General features: G+C 43.0%; 1 protein-coding gene across 2 annotated transcripts; it reads left to right on the forward strand.

The window, feature by feature from the left end:
- The first annotated feature begins 335 nt into the window (after positions 1-335).
- Positions 336-8,104, forward strand: ormdl3 (ORMDL sphingolipid biosynthesis regulator 3). Of its 2 annotated transcripts, none has more exons than XM_023814374.2 (4): positions 336-484; positions 1,594-1,806; positions 2,803-2,954; positions 3,661-8,104. In XM_023814374.2, exons 2-4 carry the CDS (start codon positions 1,633-1,635, stop codon positions 3,794-3,796), a joined length of 462 nt encoding a protein of 153 aa, XP_023670142.1. In that variant the 5' UTR covers positions 336-484; positions 1,594-1,632; the 3' UTR covers positions 3,797-8,104. The 2 variants fall into 2 exon arrangements, with proteins under 2 accessions (XP_023670142.1, XP_023670140.1); XM_023814372.2 differs by having other exon boundaries at positions 349-763.
- The last annotated feature ends 11,802 nt before the right edge of the window (positions 8,105-19,906 follow it).

Consider the following 19,906-nt stretch of genomic DNA (forward strand, 5'->3'; position numbering starts at 1 on the left):
ATTAAGGACATCTCTCACTTTTCAAAATAATATTGTGTCCTTTTTAGCTGCTAAAAGAATTCTGTTTCATGGAACAATAACATAAGGTAGTCGACTAAAAAACTAATAAGCAACATTCACTTTTCGTCGCGCGGATTGCACATGTAAACTACCCCCTAACTACCTCCTGCAGCTACAACTTCATAATCAGGCAAGACCGCGCACTGCTCCTGCGCAGTGCTGGCGTTTGAGCAGGCGTGCGTAAGTCCAACCTACTGTGACGTAAAAGTGGGCGTAATTTCTTCTAGAGTAATCTCAACGCATCGAGTTGCTATTGGCTGCAGGGGAACCACGAGGTGGATTCGGGCCGATCGAGAGCTAGTGCGTTGATTTTTTGCAGCTCAAGAATTTCCGTTCCTAATGTGCGCTCCGCCAGTGATGACGTTTGGTCAAAAGCTGCGTTGCTACCAGCTGTTCGCACAGCCGTCGCACAGAGATTGAAACGGTAGACGGTTTTTGTGTATTTGTGTATTTGGTATAACTGCGGATACCCATGGCACACTTTGGCCAATGCAAACAGCTGCGTAATGACTCCAGAATAAGGGCGACTTAACTGGAGGACTGGTACTGCTCGCCTGAAATATCGGATCCGTCGGCGATATAAATTATATAACGAGTCGAGAAGACTGATCACTGAAATCTGGGAATTGTTGCTGTTTTAGCGAAAAACCGCTGTAGTCCAAAGTTTATAGTTTTCTGCCCGGTTTTCAGGCCTCTTCTTCGTGTAAGTATAAACTGTGATACTGCGTTTATTGACATGGTTTAGCTATTTTATGAGATTAAAAGATAAGAGCTGAGTTGTATCAGAGTAGATTTTTGGAATAAACCGTAGTTTGAGATCGCTGCCTCGTTGTATGCATGTGGACGCCTATAGACCTATGTTGATGTGTTGATAGTAAACAGGAACTTGTATTGGTCAAAGTCAGTGGCGTCCTTTCTTTTGAGTCTGGAGTTTAAATGACGTTTTTCTACTACAGTATCTGCTAATGTGTAGTACGTTCTTCATTTAGGATTTTATATTACACTTAGAAGCCTTATTACATTTTTAAATAACTTAATACATAGAGTGACGTTGGGGGGTCCTCTCAGAGGACTGTAACAGCTGATTATAATTGATTATAAGAAGGAGATTGCTTGAGATGGTGAAAAATCCACTAATTGATTTGTTCTTGCTCCCCAGGGAAATGATCTTTACTTGGTAGCGTGGCATCGACTGGGTCATTATGTCAGTTGTGTGGTGTTTAACCACAGTGTGTCCTAAGGTCACTGACATAAATTTCTTCTATCAACATCTCATACCTTTTCAGAGGCAGGGCCAGTATTGGGCAATGTATTACAAATTTTGAAAGTTCTTATCTATCAGAGAAATGAGTCTCGTGCCTTATTGGGCTATAGTTGAAAAATGTTGTAACTCGTTTCAAACGTCAACTGTTAAAAATAAAGTTGTTCAGCAGTCATATCAGGGAACTGTGAGGGTTGAGAAATGCAGCCTGGGCAGATGTTCAGGCAGTTGCAGGGTCCCTGACGCCGAGCTCTGCTGTGGCTTCCACTCAGGTGCGTGCTGGGAGGTGGGCCGAGGGGCGCGGCGGCAGCATGAACGTGGGCACGGCGCACAGCGAGGTCAACCCCAACACCCGAGTGATGAATAGCAGGGGCATCTGGCTGTCCTACGTCCTTGGCATTGGCCTGCTGCATGTCGTGCTGCTCAGCATCCCCTTCGTCAGCGTGCCCGTGGTGTGGACTCTCACCAACATCATACACAACATGGTGAGGGGGCCTGATGGGGGGTGCTGCCAGTCACAGAGTTAGCCTGGGGAGTGACTGTGACACTGTCAGAACAGTGTATCACAGTGGTATGTGTAAATGGGGGGGGGGGGGGGGGGGGATTTGACAGTAAATGAGCGTTGTTTGTTCAACATTTAAAATGTCTTTGTACCTTACCTAATTAGAAGAATAGTTATAAATTTCAGTTATTCAAGTTCTTCCAATTAATTGTACAGTTGTCAGTTTTGGTTCGACGTATCACTCAAGCTATAAAGCTGCAAATTCAACCATACCAGACAGGTGGAAACCAACATAAAACTGAACACACGTAAGATAGGTAAGGAACATGCACTTGATTACAGTGCATTGCTGCACTCATCACACAACAAGCCACCTCAGGGATGAGAACCTGAGTGCAGCCAAGTGGCAGGTGATACCTCAGCACCACACTAGTCCGAATGGACCAGTCTGAGGTTTTTTTCCTGGTGGCTGGAGTGCCAGTCCTGCCACCAACCCCCAAGTTATTCCCTGTAAGTTGGAGGACCTCCTTATAGGGCTGGATGTAGATTAACATCATACCCAGCATGAAGCAATTGCAGGTTAAGGGCCCAATGGAGTAGAATCACTCTGGGCATTCACAGGATTTGAACCAGCAACCTTCCAGTTGCTGGCACAGATCCCTGGCCTACACCACCTTAACACACATAAAACATGTTAAAACAAAATGCAGACTAAAAACCTGGTTCTTTATCAAAACACAAGTCGATCATTTACCCTCACCTGGACCACTAGTAAATTTCCTAAAATCTGGGGCATGTTGAGCTGAGGTAACCTTAGCTGCTTCCCGATTCCCCCCCCTTCGCATCCTGTATTACCTTTCGCTTAAGGTTTCTCTGCTTTCAGCCTTCCAGAAACCAGGAGTTTAACTGTTTCCAGCAGCAGAGGAGCATTATCTTCATGCCTGTTGTTCCCTTTAAATGAGTTTGTTGTCTGCTGCAGTGCATGTACATCTTCCTGCATACGGTGAAAGGCACCCCCTTTGAGACCCCAGACCAGGGCAAAGCTCGTCTTCTCACGCACTGGGAGCAGATGGACTACGGCGTACAGTTTACTGCCTCGCGCAAGTTCCTCACCATCACGCCGATCGTACTGTAAGTATTTGCCCCCGTCGTCCTCTGTTTTCGGGAGGTGGGGCTCTCCTCATCCCCCAGTGCATCCGTTCTTCTGTGTCAGTCTGATAAATTTTCCCAAAGTCTCTGTCTGTCCTTGAGGAACGTTCATATTACAAAGACGTGTCTGATTGGGAGGCAGCCTTGGCGTACCCTCAGTCTGTCCTCTGCTTGAGCACAGAAGTGTTTATAGTGACGAGTCTGATCTGTGACCTGGGAGGGCTGTGTCCTTGAAGTTGATGTGGTCCTCTTCCTTACAGCCTTGTAGCATTCCCTACATGTCTGAGATGGCTGTTTTCCTGAGGCACCTGCAGTAGCTCTAGTTGGAAACACTGAGATCAACATTTTTGTTGCTGTCTCATACAGAAGATGACTCTGTAAACAATTTCCCTACACACAGCGGTCTCCTTAACGATGCTTTAAAAATTCTTCTCTTAAAACCCCACACTAAAGATATTGAGGAAACATCTGCAATAAATGTCACATGCTAAATTTAGGCTCTTGGAATTTAATTTTATCCTGTTTTCATAGGCTTGTACGTTTGCTGACCCCGTGTGGTTCACTGAAGTATAATTGCTGATTGAATAGAATGAACTTTTTTTCCCCATCATGCTACATGTAGTTCTGTGCATTAACATCCTCTCTCTTACCTCTTTTTTTTTTTTTTTCTTCTTTTTTTGTTGTCCAGGTACTTTCTTACAAGCTTCTATACAAAGTATGACCGCATCCACTTTGTCATCAACACCGTCTCCCTGCTCACTGTGCTCATTCCCAAGCTTCCTCAGCTGCATGGGGTCCGAATCTTTGGGATTAACAAGTACTGATCTTTGGCAGAATCTCAATCTCCCTTCCTGGTGCGGTTGTCCAGCTCTGCTCTCCTTGGATTGCAACCAAGGACGTCCCGTGTTCCTCTGTGACTCTGAAGGGCCTGTGACATCAGGACTTGCCCAACCTCAGTACGAGGCTCTTTTTCCTAAAGCTCTAGTGAATGAAGTTCAAGTGTGGCAGGAAGTGATGCTAGATGGCAGTGGCAATATGGTGTGGCTCATCCAAATTAAAGGCTTCTCTTTTGTTTGTTGAAATCTGAGCTACTTCTGAGAAAGAGCTTGACACCCATTGAGGTACTGAGGATGGACTCTTCCGTTGCTCGTTCAGTCTGCATAAAGTAAGCTGGGATAGCGTTTCTTCTAAATGTGAAACTTGATGACAATCGATGTAGAATGTCTTCCTTTCATGATCGTCCCACCAAGGAGCGCACTGTCCATGGCTCTGTTGACCTTCTCTGCTTCAGTGGTTCGCTCTTGAGGACCAGAAGCTTCAGTTGGCCTACCGACAGTCCCTGTGTATCTCTTGTGTGTGTGGCCGGCTGAGCAACTCTGGGGTTCATGAGAAGTGTGGCTTTACAATATGATACAGGGTTTTTTTTATTTTTATTTTATTTAAAAAAATGAAAAATTCACTTAGCCTTACCAGTGCTAGGTGGCAGGTACTGTCTGATTAGTTAAGGGACGTGTTACAGGTCAGATGAATTTAGCAGACTCAGAAAGGGACTTTACTTGAAAGTAAGTTCCCAGCTTTTTGCTCAGATCAGACCTTCGTTTTGTTGCCTTTAATAATATATGCCCTGACCTGAAGCCCTCTGCAGTGCCACAATATTGATCACCAAGAATGATTTGTTTAAAGAACATTAGCTGAAATGTGTGTTGTGTTTAGGAAGGTCTGCTTTAAGAAAATCCTGCAATGTTACACCTTCATACCAGTGGTAACAGTAGATGCTATAATGGGCTATAATAGGTGTTAAGGAATCTAGAGTCCGCAGGGTCTTCGAGTCACCATTAACATTTAAACTGTCAAAGCTTCCGCACACTAACTAAAACCAGGAAGCATAGTGTATAGGTTCTGTCAAAGCGGGGAGGTTTTCTGGAGCAGAGTGTGCAGATGAGTAGGCTGGAGCCCATGGACACACAGACTGAATGGGCAGAGATGGTGATGGATGGTAATGTATTTGCAGCAGTATAATCCATATCCCTGCAGTGTTCATGATTATTCATGGATAAGGTGGTGTGCCCTTTAAAATGACAAAACCATGTAATGGAAGATGGAGCAGAAACTGACTAGCTCTTGGACTACGTTTGGCTAACCAGTGCATTTTTTTTGGGGGGGGGGGGGGGGGTGTTGGCTCAGGCTCTATAATGTGTGTTTGAGAGTCACTTTTCGCAAAGGCCCTTCTTGCTGATGTCGGAGCTTGTATTTATTCTGCGTTTTTCAGTGTACCCTTCACCCGAAGTACCTGGTCATGTTAGTTTGGGCGTTGCTACACCACTCTTTGTAATGTTTAAAGAAAAGCCAGTGCTTCATAGTGGGGGAGAATATTAACTGTTTAGGTGTAGTTGCATTTTTGTTTCAGATATCATTCACAGTGAAATGTTTTTTTTTTTAGTTTTTTTTTTTTAAAGTGTAGTTCTAAGCTGTATGTAGCAATACAAGGCATGTTCCTGAGCTTATTTGGTACTTAAAAAGCAGGTACTGATAATTCTCAGTGGTACCAGTACTGTTCTGTGGGAGTTCTCTCTGTGTGACAGCACAGCTTGGTGACGCAGCACAGCTGGCTTGCCAAGGGAATCTAGTCTCTGAGACCCCCATCGTATCCCCTGGCTCCAGGTAGCATAGCGAGAGTCACAGGCATGGCTTAGACTTTATCCTAAGGCCTGACACTCTTTGGGAAACACTGGCCTTGCGCAACTAGGTAGACTCTCAAAGCATATTAGGTTCTTTTAATTTTTCTTCTCAAGAATGCAGGGATGCTGTGAATTTTATAGGTTGGGTGGTGACGACTGTGGGCTACTTTTATAATATTTCTTCATTTTAATTCACTTTTTCAGTCAAGCAATAGAGCATAATGTTTGCAGTTGACTGTATTCCACATTAGATCTGTAGATGATTTGTTCTGTACTGGATTTAATGTAGGTTTGGGTGGACCAAATCTGAAGAATTGCATGGACTGCTTGTGTTAAGGTACAGGATACATTTATGCTGCACGCTTTGGTAACTTCTATTAGGCAAATGAAACTGGTTTAATGTTTGCAGTTTAGAGACCACAAGCAGCCAGTTCTCCACCTTCCAAAAACCCAGCTAACGATTCTGTCACCTTTTCACCCCCACGGCAACGTGATTTCAAGAGCTGTTATCGGATTCTGCAGCTTGTTAAACATTAAATGGATGAAAGTGCAGCTGTGGGTAGAGTCGGATTCCAGGGATTAAATGACTGATGGGTGAACGTCACGTTCTGTGGTGGTCTACGTGCCAGTCCCTGTGCAGTTTCAGTCTACACACTGGGACTTGCCTGGCCCACGACTTCAGGGTGCAAAGGACTATGCTGTCTATTTTTGTTTTTAATTTGGTATCAATTCAGGTACTAAGTGCAGCAACTGATTAGAATAATTTGTCTTAGATTTGGGGAAAAGGTGTCGCATTCAGTCCACGTCATATAAAAAGTAAACTGGTACTTTAAACATGGCACGCATCTGCCTGGAAGGTGAGGTGTCGGACTTTTTACTTTTAGTCATTGGAAACATTGTGTAACTTTCCGGAGTACCAGCTGCTTCTGGCTCTTCATTAGTGCATATTCAATAGGATGTCAGCACCAGCCTGAAGGGTTTTGATTGGCTGGTTTTGGTCAGGTAGTGTGAGGAAGCAATGGGGACTCCCTCCCTCACTCTCTCTCAGCATTGCATGCGAGCAGTGGGAAGCAGCAAATTATGATGCTGTAACAGAAAGGTGTTAGATTTCCAGTTTTTTTTTTGTCAAAAGGGCTTCTTTTATTGTGTAGCCCATACTTTTGTCTTTTTTGCTGTACTGCCCACTAAGGGTGGAGTGAACACAAAGACAGTGATGCAAACTTTAAACCTTCCTTGTTAGACCTGAAAATGCAGTATTATAATGGTTAATTTTTTTTGTAATCTTAGAGAAGTTGATATGTGGAGGTACTCAGATCATGTAAGGAGAAATGTGTCCTGTTTTAAATGAGCAAATCTACATCGTTTGAAATAAGTACTATGAGTATTGGATGGGCTGTAGGAAATGGCAGCATAAATGTCCTTTACAGATGTAGTAGATTTGAACGAGTAGCACACTGATATTTGGTGGTGGCCAGTATGGGTGCCGCTGCATCAATGGCGTTTTTGTCCTGCAGTGTTATTTTTGTTATTAATACTAAAGTCTGGCTTGATTGATCACATCTGATTTCAGCAAGGGATTGATATCAAAAATGCATCACGTATAGACTAAATTTGGAACAAGGCCCGCATCCCAACAGAAAATGACTTTAATTCTACAAATCATGTAAGAGAAAATATTGTTTAATGGAGGACTGGAAAGTAGAATATTTCTTTAAGTACGGTGTTGCGGTAACTGCCTTGATACATTGTATTTTCAGACTCATTAATAAATATGTTGGCTCTAGTCAAGCTAGGTCATCAGAGGCAAAACATTTCTCTGAGTTGAAGGACGAAGACCTGCCTTTATTGGTAAATTTACTGTAGGGTTATAGGTACTCTGGATATTAGCATGAAATTAGATCTTATTGTTCCAAGACTTTAAGACAACCATGGGGGGTGGGATCTGAATAAGTGCATTAAATGTAACTGAACAAAATTATAGACGTGTATAATTATTGTTGGGCATAATTGATCAAAGTCAAAACCCTTCTTTCTAGGTGGTGGATTGAAAAACCATTTTGGACTTTTGCAAACATACACCTGCCCCAGTACAAAATAAACAACAGTCGCTGCTTCTGGTTTGTTTCAAAGCGGTATGTTTATCTTGTCATGTTTGCTGTTCATCCTTGCAGAATTAGTATGCTGTTAAAACAAAGCTATTAAAATAAAGGCTTTAGGGTCTTCTGTAGAATGTTCACTGACTAAAACAGTTTTCCAGATGGTATACTTTCTTAAGCATAAAGTTTGAAAATATTTTTATTACTCCTTTGTACAGTATTAAATTACAATAAAGTTCAGTATTATGTAAAGAAGTGTAATTGCCTTTTTATGTGATATCTAAAATTCACAAGTGTTTCAAAATTGTCATAATACCTTGTAATTCATTGGGCATAAATACAACTATTTTCCCAATCACTTGAGCTGACCTTTGGGTTTTTTTTCTTCTTTCTTTTGCAATATTTTCGCAATTAAGTCTAAGCAGCTTGGATGGTGTTAGTTACAAAAATACTTCATAGAAATGATTATGAAAGAGTGCAATGCTGGAGGGGTTCCTAAGGGGTACACATGCTTACTAATGGTCCAGTGTTCTAGGGATGTAATCAGATATCCCTGCACCTTGTACACACTTCAGAAATTGTTGCCTAACGACCTTCACTTGCGTGAGTTATATTGTGGGTCACCATCTCAGAGCAGATTGGATCAGTTACAGACTGCCTGAACTGCTATTCTTCATCTATACTGTTTCATCTACACTGCATGTACATACTGCCTGAACCGCTATTCTTAATCTATACTGTTTCATCTACACTACATGTACATACTGCCTGAACTGCTATTCTTCATCTACAATATATCTTCATACTGCCTGAACTGCTATTCTTCTTATTTACTGTTTCATTTAAACTGCATCTACAGACTGCCTGAACTGTTCTTCTTCTATACTGATTTGCCCAAATTTCTAAAGCTTGCAAGTAGGTGGGTGATCAGAGCTGCTTCGAGACGCAGACGCTTAAGTCAGTCACTCTTGTTCTTTCTATTCGTATCACGAAGCTGTAAAAATATATTTAGTTTCTACCTATATATAACCTCGCAGAGTTATTTAAACGGTTTGGCGAATTTTCTGTCAGATCCCGCCTGGGCGGACCGCCGACCCCAGAGGAATTTAATATTCTAATCTAATCAGTTAACGGTTAATGTTCGGATAACGAACGGCGGTTGTCGGTTGGGAAAATTTATCGAAATGAGCATCCCTACTCTTAATCATTGAATTCAGGTGTTTCATTCAGACCCATTGTTACAGAAATCAAGCACCTAGCCATGTATTCAGAAGTGGGATGCATGTAGAGGACCTTCAGCAACACAATCTAAGAGCTCCTGGAAATCCACCATTGAAGGGGCGTGGCAAACCCAAGGAGATCTCCAGGAACTAAGCGCTACCTTCCCTGAGCAACCCAACGGCATTAGCACCCCCTGAATGCCCAAGCAATAGGCCCACAGCCAGGAGCAGTGTAACACAGCTGATCATGGTGAAGACCCCACAAAAGCTGCAGGGCTATTACGGGAAAGGGCTCCTTGAACTCTACCTCGTCCAGGTCCAGCTGGTGACGTGGCTCAATGGATTATCCTCCAGAGAGACAATGAGGCACCTGGCCGTGTTGCTGGAAGGCGAAGTCTCCCTCGCGAAGAATAGGGCAACCCTGATTATCGAGCTGGAATAGCAGTTTGGCTGGTGACAGTCCATGGGGAAGATGAGGGTGTAGTTCGAGGACTGGCGGTGGTACGGCGGCAAACGTAAAGGGTCATTTGCAGCTAATCTGAAGGACTACACGTGGCGGGGCTATCCTCATTTCCCCCAAGCAATGCAGGACAGACTGGTCCGCCATGCTTTCCTGCAGGCCCTTTCCCAGGAGAGACTTCACCAGTGTGGCCTACCACTGCCAGTGGGCCCCTTTCCCCGTACTGAGGCCGGGAACCGCTACAGACTCGTTGCCATGGACAACCTATTTAAGTCACCCGAGGCGTATGCCATTCCCCACCATAGTGCCACCACCATGGCAGCGAAGCTGCTAGAGGAGTTCTTCTGCAACTTCTAGGCCCTAGAGGAGCTTTGTATTGGGAGAAACTGCAAGGCGTTATTGTTCAGGGAGGTATGCCAGTGGCACCACCCCCCTCCGTCCACAGAGTGAAGGGCTTCTCAAGCACTTTCATTGCATCCTAGCTGCCCAGCTGGTCATCCTGGGACTGCCCCTGGGAGGTCCTGGAGCGATTATCCAATTTGGTCTGCAACATGGGTGTCGTTAGGTCTGATCACTTGGGGCTATAGCCCCAAGTATTTTAACCCCGACGCCAATTATCCTCCTTCAAAAAAAGTCAAGTCCCAGGTAAACCTGACTTAGCCTCTGATCTTTTCAATAGCCAGAAACTCCCCTGGTGTACAGAGTACGAATGGCAGAGGTTGTACTGCATCACGACCGCCTGCCTCTCTACCAACACTTGGCCCACTTGGAGCACCCTACTCCAGGTCTAAGGATGAGTATCCCAGCAGCCAGGACTGAGGAGGATGGTGGGGAACTTGGGGCCCAGCAGCTGTGGAAGACTCAGTGCTGCCCGGAGCACTACTGAGGGGGTAATGGGACAGATAACCCCCCCTAGGAGGGCAGCAGTGAAGCACTGGGGTTTCAAATCGGGCAGCACGGCTGTAGGCTGGACTGCTATCAAGTGTAAATATTGTGTGTATTTGTTATGTATTGTGTCAATATGGTGTGTGCAGTAATGTTTGTGTAGTGTTTAATATTATATGTTGTAAATAATATATGTGCATGTGCCCACCATGTGATAGTAATAAATCCTTCATTTAGCATTTGCATTACAGGTACACTGGAATTCTTCTCTTTGGCTACCCCGTCTTGCTCTCCATAGCTTTTGGGGTGACAGTGCAGGATCAGCCAACGTACAGCACCCCTGAAGCTGAGGGAAAAGGCCCTATTTTAGATAATATTGCCCCCTTTAAAATAAGAAACCCCAACATATGCCACAAACATGGTTGAATGATAGCATCAGGGCACTGAGACGGTGCTATAGACAAGCTGAACGAAAATGGGAGAAGGACAGACTTCAGTTAAAGTGTTTAATGATGCAGCAAAACTGGCAAGGGCTAAGTACTTTGCAGATAACGAAGATAAGCATAATGGAAATTCCGGGGTTGTTTTTATCACTATAAATTACTTTGTGAACCCTCACCTTCACTGAGTTTTGAGGCTTCTCACGAATTATGTGAATTTTTTTTCCATCATTCTTCCTTGGAAAGATTGATAATATAAGAATGCTGATTAAACCCTGTAATATCACCTCCCCCTCTCTTCCTATTTGTGTGGCAGGTTTTAGTGCGTTTGAGGAAGTTTCAGTTCCTTATAAGACATTGTAGGCCATTTTAAACCCACTGAGTCACATGCTATTCCAGTACAGCTCTTGAAACAGACTTTTGAGGATACTGGACAGGATTTCACTGTGATCATTAACACCTCATTAACTACGGCCACTATATGTACTTCTAGCCTTTAAACAAATGATTGTTCAGCTACTTCTTAAGAAATCCAAACTGCATCACAAAAATCTGCATAATTTTCATGTTAAACACCAACTTTAGTTTCTTTCACAGATTTTAGAGAAAGTTGTTTAATCTCAACTTTTAAACCATCTTCATAGCAATAATATCTTTGAGAGATTTCAATCCTGTTTTAGACCATGACATAGCACAGAGCACAGCAGTGAATCGGCACAGGTTCCCCTGGGGACACTGGCAGCAGGTAAATCATCTGCTCTTCTCCTTGGATTAGGGAGACTGTGCCAACTTAATTCTCTTGGATCTTAGTGCTACTTTTGACATGGCGGACTACAACATTCTCCTCAATCGAGTGGGCTGGGGTTCGAGTAACAGCATTAAAATAGTTCAACTCCTAAAAGAACATAAGAAATTTAAAAACGAGAGGAGGCCAATCGGCCCTTCAAGCTTGTTTGGGGGGATCTTAACTCAGAGTTTAACTCAATAGCTCAGAGGCAGCAAACTTTTTCAGTTAATCTAGAGAGTTTCCGTTCATCGTCGGCACCCATCAAATATGGGGTACCACAAGCGTCCAATTTAGGTCCTATTATATTTTCTATGTATATGCTTCCATTCGGTCAGATAAATTACGATGTCTCATTTCACTGCTATGCAGATGATGTGCAACTTTATGTGCCCCTTAAACCTACGAATGTGTGCAAGCTACTTGGCCTCAGTGACTGATTGGAACATATTAAATGCTGGTTGGCAAGTAGCTTTCTTCAGCTAAATGAGAACAAAATTGAGATCATTCTTTTTGGCCCTTCGGCAGGCGTGACATCTGTCGTGCAAAACCTGGGTTAGCTGTGATCTATGACGCTGATCTCGTATTTGACAAGCAGATTAACTCTGTTGTTAGAGCAGCGTTTTCAGCTCAGACACCTTAAAAATGAAAAACATCCATTCATATAGTCTTCTATAGCTTGTCTCCATTTAGTAGAGAATGCTGCAGCTAGGTTACTGACTGGTACTGAAGAGTGAACACATGAAACCAGTTTTAGCATCTCTTCACTATTTAAAGTACAATAAAAGTATCTCAGTGTAAATGGTATTGTGTCACCCTATATTCCATTTTGAAAATATTTATCAATATACTAAAAACATTCTGGGTATTTCTCAATATGTATACTCAACCATGCTTTTACTTTCAGACCCCTCAGGTCTTCCACTGAGTTCTTTTTGGTTGTCCCACAAACCTCACTGAAATCACAGGCTGACAGGGCCTGTGTCCAGATGATGGACCTTCATACATTTTCTGAAATCACTTGTTCTATTCATGATCTTGAGGGGTCCAGAGCACACACACACACACACACACACCTATGGGCACTTTGGTAGTTCCAGTTAGCCTCAATATGTTTTAAGACTGTGGTGGGAAACCAGAATACCTAAAAGGAACCCCCTGACACCACAAGGAGAACATGCCAAGTCCAGACACATGGAGCCTTGGCAGAGACTCAAACCCTGGTCCCAGAGGTGTGAGGTGACAGTGCTGACCAGTGCACCTCTGTCCCATGTGGCTATGGGGTTCCTTGCCAGCCAATACTAGATTTTCTCCCTCTATCCCAGTCTTTAAACAAAGGCTTAAAACTTATTTTTTACTCAGAACTTTGAGTGAGTACAACAGATAAATGCAATTTAATTAGTCCATCTATGGCCTGTACTACGAAGTGGTGTTACTGGCTTATCGGAGTAACTTGTTGGATTTAAGGTACCACAGTTTAAATGGACTTCATATTTGTTCACTTATATTTTGCTCAGACTACGTTAAATTCAACAAGTTACCCCGATAAGACAGTTACCCCGCTTCGTAGTACAGGCCCCTAGAGTGTAAATGTTTTCCCTTTTGGGTGTTTTATCTTTTATTTAGAACTACTTTTATCCTTTATTTATTTTAGCTGCTTGTTTTGATAGTATGAATTGCGCAGCACTTTAGTGAACATGAAGTGTTCTTGAAATGTGCTTTATAAATAAAATTTACTTCCTTACTATTTATTTTTGTCTCTGTACTACTTATATGCTAATCAATATATGATTTAAATAATATAATCTAAAGTACAGTGAATGGCTACTACCGTTACTACTACTACTGTTCTGATCCTCCTGTGTGCCACGCCCCCTCATTTATCTCGTGTGGAATCCCCGTGTTACCAGCTTTTTCTAGTTCTGTTAATTGCTGTTGTGTATTTATGTGAGTGATTCCCTAGTCTGGTCATTAACGTCGTGACGTCATTCCCTCCCGATGTTCCGTGTTCCTGAGTGTCTCTCGCACTGAATAAACCCCATGTTCACCCGACTCCCTGGACACCTGTGCCTGTGAAATTTTTGAATTGAGACCAATAGTATTCCTTCCTGGTTGTAAACAATGCGAGAACTGCAGTCGCGACGTTGCACAGAATCCCACTCAATGACATCATTGATCCCATTACTCACAACTGAAATCAAACCATCCAGTCAGCCACAGGAAATTTGATGGAGGGGAGTGGTGACGTATTATATCACCGACATATGACATATGACAGAGGAGAGGAGTGACCGCTCATTTGCTCATCCCATCAGTGATGATTGTGTCACTGTGTGGATCAATTAACCTTATTGGGGTGGGCGCCCTGATTATGAGCTAGACAGCCTACCACTCAGAAGTACGAGATGAGGGGTGGGTTGACCTCTGGTCGCCCCACTAGAACCCTAAGGTAGGGGGAGTGGGGGAATCGATCAAATAGTGCACCTGTAACTTAGCACAGTACTAATGCAATTAGCCAAATCATTCACACTGCAAAATGTTAACCACAATTTCTTCATAATACTATAAATATATACTGTAGTTTCAAAGTTTGTTCGTGTGAAATCATTAAGAATAATACTGTAGCACTGGTGGAGCCCATGTCCCAGCATGCCCCGTGTGCAATTGTAAATAGCCTTTGTTGTTGTTAATGTTGTTGTTGTTAATGTTAATATTTCCCTATTGTCGTGTGTGTTTGCCTGTATCTTGTGTGTACCCGGTCCGATCCTCGCGTATATTTAGTTTGTGTAAATCTCCCACCGTGTGTGCATCTTATAGTTCGGCATCTGACAACCTTGTGTTTCCCATCTGTGTAATTGGTTCAGTGCTTGTTTGGTGCCTGATGTAGTCCTTTTAAGGACTGCAAATAAAGACTGTGTTTTCCCTGGCAAGCAAATTTCCATGTCTTTCTTTGCTCCCGCGATGCCTCAGTCTACCCATCGCCACAATACAAAGCCAGTCTGCACACCACCAAGGTGAATTTGTTTAATTTTGACTCGCGGTTGTTGGGAGATGGGTAATGTATTGATGCTTGAAGGCCAAATTAGCAGAAATGGATAAGAAAAGGTCTAAGCCATCAAGTGCCCAGTTTAGTAAAGAGTTTAGTTCTTCTGGGCCAGGTCACACCCCAAAGACACTGGGAGGTGTAAAGAAACCCCAAGGCAGCCCGGGTGATGGTTAAACCCCGAAGGGGTAACAGGGAAACAAAGACAGGACTAGGGAGCACAGGACAGAAGGGCACATGTATATCCTGAGGACAGACAGGTGTAAAACATCACAATAGACGAGAGCTACATGAGGGGCAGACTGATTAGGAAAACAGGCACAGGACAGGACTGAGGGCGACAGGACATGACATGACCAGAGTGAGTTCTGAAGTCAAACAACGAGTGAACACTTAAAATGACGATCAAAGAAAATTGATTTGTTTCAGTTAGCGGAATAAAGACCATTTCTCGTTAAACAATAAAGCAACCAGTGTAGTTTGCTGTCACTGCAGATGGTATGGTTTACCATAAAATGGTAGGATGAATGGGTCAGGCAGTGCCAGAAAATGTAATGCAATGTATGCATGCTTGACAATGCGAAGGTGAGGATCTAATCGGGAAGGTGGTACAGATTGGGCAGTGACATGATGGAAGAGATTTTGCATGACAGCGCCAGATGCCAAGTCCGACAGGCAGTTTAGGAGTGGAGATCCAGGTGAGATTCAGGTCAGTTGCATTTTTTTCAGTACCGTGATAAGCAAATGTACATTGTATGATAGTCATCATTTTTCATACCATGGCATACCCTGAAACCAGTGTACCCCTGCAACCCTAACCAAAACCATATGATATACCACCCAGCCCTAGTAGCTAGTCCATCTCATTTCATTGTCCTTCGGAAACTTCTGTTGTGTTGTATTCCACTTCTGTCGTTTTGTGAGTTTTCAGAATTTCTTAATTTTTCAGCATGTTGTCACTTATGGGCCACTATAATTTTCTTTTCAAACATAATGCAGTGATTCTGCCTGGGGCAATTTGGGGAAAAACTGAAAAGCTGTTCTCTCACACCAAAGATAGCAGCCATAGACACATCATGCATTCTGCTGGCTACACTGCCATCTCCTGGCAAGGCCGGCATGCACTCTTGCACTCAGCTTGATAGGCCCTCCAGTGGCTGCTGTAATGAGACACGTGCAGTGGAACCAGCTGTAGTGTTGCTACATGTAGGTATTTGTTCCATCCTTGACACCAATGTAGTGTTTTCAGTGACAGCATTCTTCCTTTCCAAGAGCAGTGACCCTTACCGCATCACCCTAAGACTCTCAGATCACTGCAGTATTAATATGTATAGCTGGATTTTGTATATGCTGGGTACTTTAAGACTTTAACAACAATATAAAATCACACTGCACTACCCGATGACTCAGAAATATTTGGATGTATAGAGAGTGGGCAGAATGTAGAATATAAATACTGGGGGAGACCTTTGTGGAGTGGTGTGGGGAGAATTGCCTGCAGGTAGTGGACTTATGGAGTGGGCTCCATTCACTGCTGTCTGCATTCTGATGGCTGATTGTATCTTCTAATAAGTGCCTGAGTATTCCCTTAGAAAACAGACTAGAATGGGTGAACAACAGTGAGGAAAGGCCTGAGTCACCTGCAGCTTTTGGGGAAGCTTCATGTTCTCTCAGCCTGTTGTACCAAATGGCATCTTCTACGCTGTGCTGTGCCGGGGCTCTGGTGTCAGGGCTGGTTGAGCTTATCAGAAAGGTAACCTCTGTCTTTGAGCAGGGGTGGCACATTCAAAGCCTGCAGGTCAAATGCAGCCCACTGTTTCATCACATCCAGTCTGCATGAGCTTAGTAAGAATAATATCGATAAAGGTTCTAATCCAGCCCACAAGATGACATCATGTATTACGCTTAAAGGGAGTGTGGCTGAGGCAACGCAGTACAGAAGAAAAATAATATTCAGCTCCCTCTAACAAGCTCAGACTCGGCATGCTGAGAAATACAACTCCTTGTAAGGGCAACTAAGACCAGACATCATAAATCAATTGCTGCTAGAAACAGCAGGCCTTCTGTAATCATAGTCTGCCTTTACAAAGATGTTGATAAGGAAATTGAGGAATTATTTGTGGATTCTGTTCAGCTTGTTGGGGCTAGTAAAAACAAAATGGGGAATTACTGGAATGGAAAATGAGACAATAATTACATTCAAGCTTGACACCAGAGCTCAACTAAATCTGTTATCCATGGATGATTACAAAACTCTCACATCAGAGAGGAAGATGTACCCAGCAAAGTTAAAACTGACTGGCGATCCTGCAGGACAAGTTTGATACCATGTGCTTTTAACACACCGTGGGGAAGATATCGCTTTCTTTGGTTTCTGTATGGGATTCTGTCCACACCAAAGGCATATAATAAAACCATCCAAATGATCTTTGAGGGCATCCTTAGTATTGAAAACATGATGGATGACATCATTGTCTGACAGTGACTTATCATTGACTGACATGTGTGCTTGACATAGAATGTCAGTATGGAGTTAAAGAAAGATAAATGTGAATAAAGTGTTAAGCTGCTGATCTTTGTAGGTGAAGTTCTCTGTGCCTGAAATGTAACACTGTTGCCAGCTACCTGTATTTATTGGTAATGTCAGGGTCAGCACCTGTTTGTCCCAGTCTTTCGTCTTCTCCCAGTTTGGCCAGCAGTTGTCACTGGCCACCCTGTCCTCCCCATTGTTAAAGTCCTCAGTGTGTTTCCCCCCACTCCCCAATCAGCCACATAGCTCAATGAGCTGAGCATGTGGCTACCTGTTGATCCCTCTGCTGTGTGTTGAATCCTGCCTCCTCTGTTTTTGTGTTTTGTTCCCTAATGTTCCATCAGTTTTTCTAGTTTCTCTGTTTTGTGATTGGTATTCGGTTTTGGTTTTTGCTTTTGTGCACGTGATTGTGTTTTTACCTGTCTGTTATTCCCTAGTATTAGATTCGGTTTCCCTGTTTCTGTCAGTTTCTTGGGTTCCCTGTTTGATTCCTCAGTTCCTTGATTTATTTATTAGTTTCACCTGTTGCCTGTTTTCTTCTGCCAGTCCTTGTGTGCTGCCCCCATCCTGATTGGTTAATTGTTCATTTAGGTTCCTTCCTTAGTTCAGTTCCTTCATTGTATGTTGTTGATGCATGCAAGTTGTGTTATTAGTTCTTTGCCTGCCTGCCAACCTGCTCCTTGTTGCCCGAATCCTTTTTGTAGTTAGTCAGTTATCCCCTTTTTTAGTTTTGACCCCTCATGGTCTGTTTTTGTAAGTGTTTCTAGTGTTTTCTGTTTTTGTTAGCAATCCCCTTGTGTTAGCTGCAGCTGCCAGTGAATTGTCCACGTTCTGTTCCCCGCCTGCACGATGCCTCACCCCCGTGCTGGAACCTCCCAAGTCTGTGACAGTTAATTAATTGTGTATTATACTGGTAATGGCATGTTGGTTAGTGTCACCTTTTGTGAGACTAATGTAACTTTGCCCCACACCTTCCCCCTGAGCCAAAACTCCAAGTGGTGAAGTAAAGTAGATGTTAACTATTTGATCAGTGGCCTGTACTACGAAGCGGGGTTACTGATTTATCGGGGTAACTTGTCGAATTTAAGGTAGTTTTGGCAAAATGTAAGTAAACGAATATTAAGTCCATTTAAACTGTAGTACCAGTGGCAGCTGGCCCATAGGGGGCGCTTGGGCGCCACCCTCCCAGATGTGGGGGGGAATATAAAATATATAAAAATAAAATATATATATTTTTTTTTATAAATGTCAGTTTTACTTAATAGTGTGTGCCTACATGCAATCTGAATTATTTAAACAACATTTCCACCAACAGACTCTCATTCAACAGTGAATTTCCACCGACAGATTTCCACCAATCATTTCTCTTCTTGGGCGCTCATCAAAGCACTCCAGAAGTGCAGCGAAATAGCCAATCGTGTATGGTTGCTAGGCGAAAATAATAAAGATTTGGCCTATCAGCAAAGCCGAATTAAATGGTTTTGGGGCGCTGGAAATTTCGCCCCTGCTACAGATAATGCGGGAAAGTTTTGGGATTGCTCTCAGGTTAGTCAGTCAGAGAGAGATGATGGTGACGACGACAGTTGAGGGACAGCTTCCAACAAATTTGGTGAGATCGTTATTGAATTACCCTTTTGCGAGAAGAACGATGGTGGAAAAAATCCACGTTAAGGAGCTGGCACCCGACAAGCCCGAAATAAATATCACCCAGCCAACTAAGGAAATTAAATTCTGATTGTGAAATTGTTGTCATTTTCTGACTGTTCATTTGAATGCTTATACTGGACTAGGAAGGGAAATCTATTGGTACGTCAGCCCCACCAAGAATTTTTTTCACCAGCCGTCACTGTGTAGTACCTTAAATCCAAGTAACCCTGATAAGCCAGTAACCCCACTTCATAGTACAGCCCACATGTAGGTGTTGTAAACATGTTATTTGCATGCAACACATAGGTAGGTCTGTTTATGGAACTGAAGTGAATTTAGACCCTCTGGAGGGGGTGGCTGATAGAAGAGTATTAGTGAAGTTAAATACCGTCATGGACAATATGTCCCATCTCCTCTATGCATTATTCCATTATAAACCTAGAATTGGCTGCATCAAACGCATTGGGGTAGTTTGCAAACCTTACAGACTATTTACAAGGTAATAAATCTGTTATATACATGTAAATGCGTGTGCATGTGTGTGCAGGCTTGCCTCGCATTGAAAATCTCACTCTGCAAGCTGACTGAAGTTGGCAGTCCTACATTACGGGCCTGTCAGGGGACTGAGGCTGTAGCCTGTTCCTGGATAACATGTGGGCTGTGGAGTTTGCCTCTTCTGGTGCATTACAGTTTCTGTTACTTACTCTTGTGCACTTTCAGTTTAGCTTCATTGCTAATGTTTGTAGTACTGGTTCCCTTTTCACGATTTTATATCTTCTCTGGTGGTAATTTCTATAACCAGTTTATGTATTTCCTATTCAGGTTGTTACCTTTACTTCTGTTTTACTTCTACACTTTCTGCTTTTTACTTATTACGTTTGACAGCTCCCATCGTACTGCTTTTCATTATTTTAAGATTTACTGCATCACTCTCCTGTACTGTGACTGGAAGATTATACAAATTTTTATACCCATATACAGTGGTACCTCAGTTCTTGAACTCATTAGAACTCGAATTTCTTAAAAGTCGAACCAACCAGTTCGAAAAAAAAAATAAAAAATACCTAGAACTCGATCTGAATCTCAGAAGTCAAACTGTGAACGCCGACCTAAGATAACTTGTACGCGCGGGGAAATTAGTCACGCCACAA

This window comes from Paramormyrops kingsleyae, chromosome 5 (genome assembly GCF_048594095.1).
Source record: "Paramormyrops kingsleyae isolate MSU_618 chromosome 5, PKINGS_0.4, whole genome shotgun sequence".
Classification (NCBI taxonomy): domain Eukaryota; kingdom Metazoa; phylum Chordata; class Actinopteri; order Osteoglossiformes; family Mormyridae; genus Paramormyrops; species Paramormyrops kingsleyae.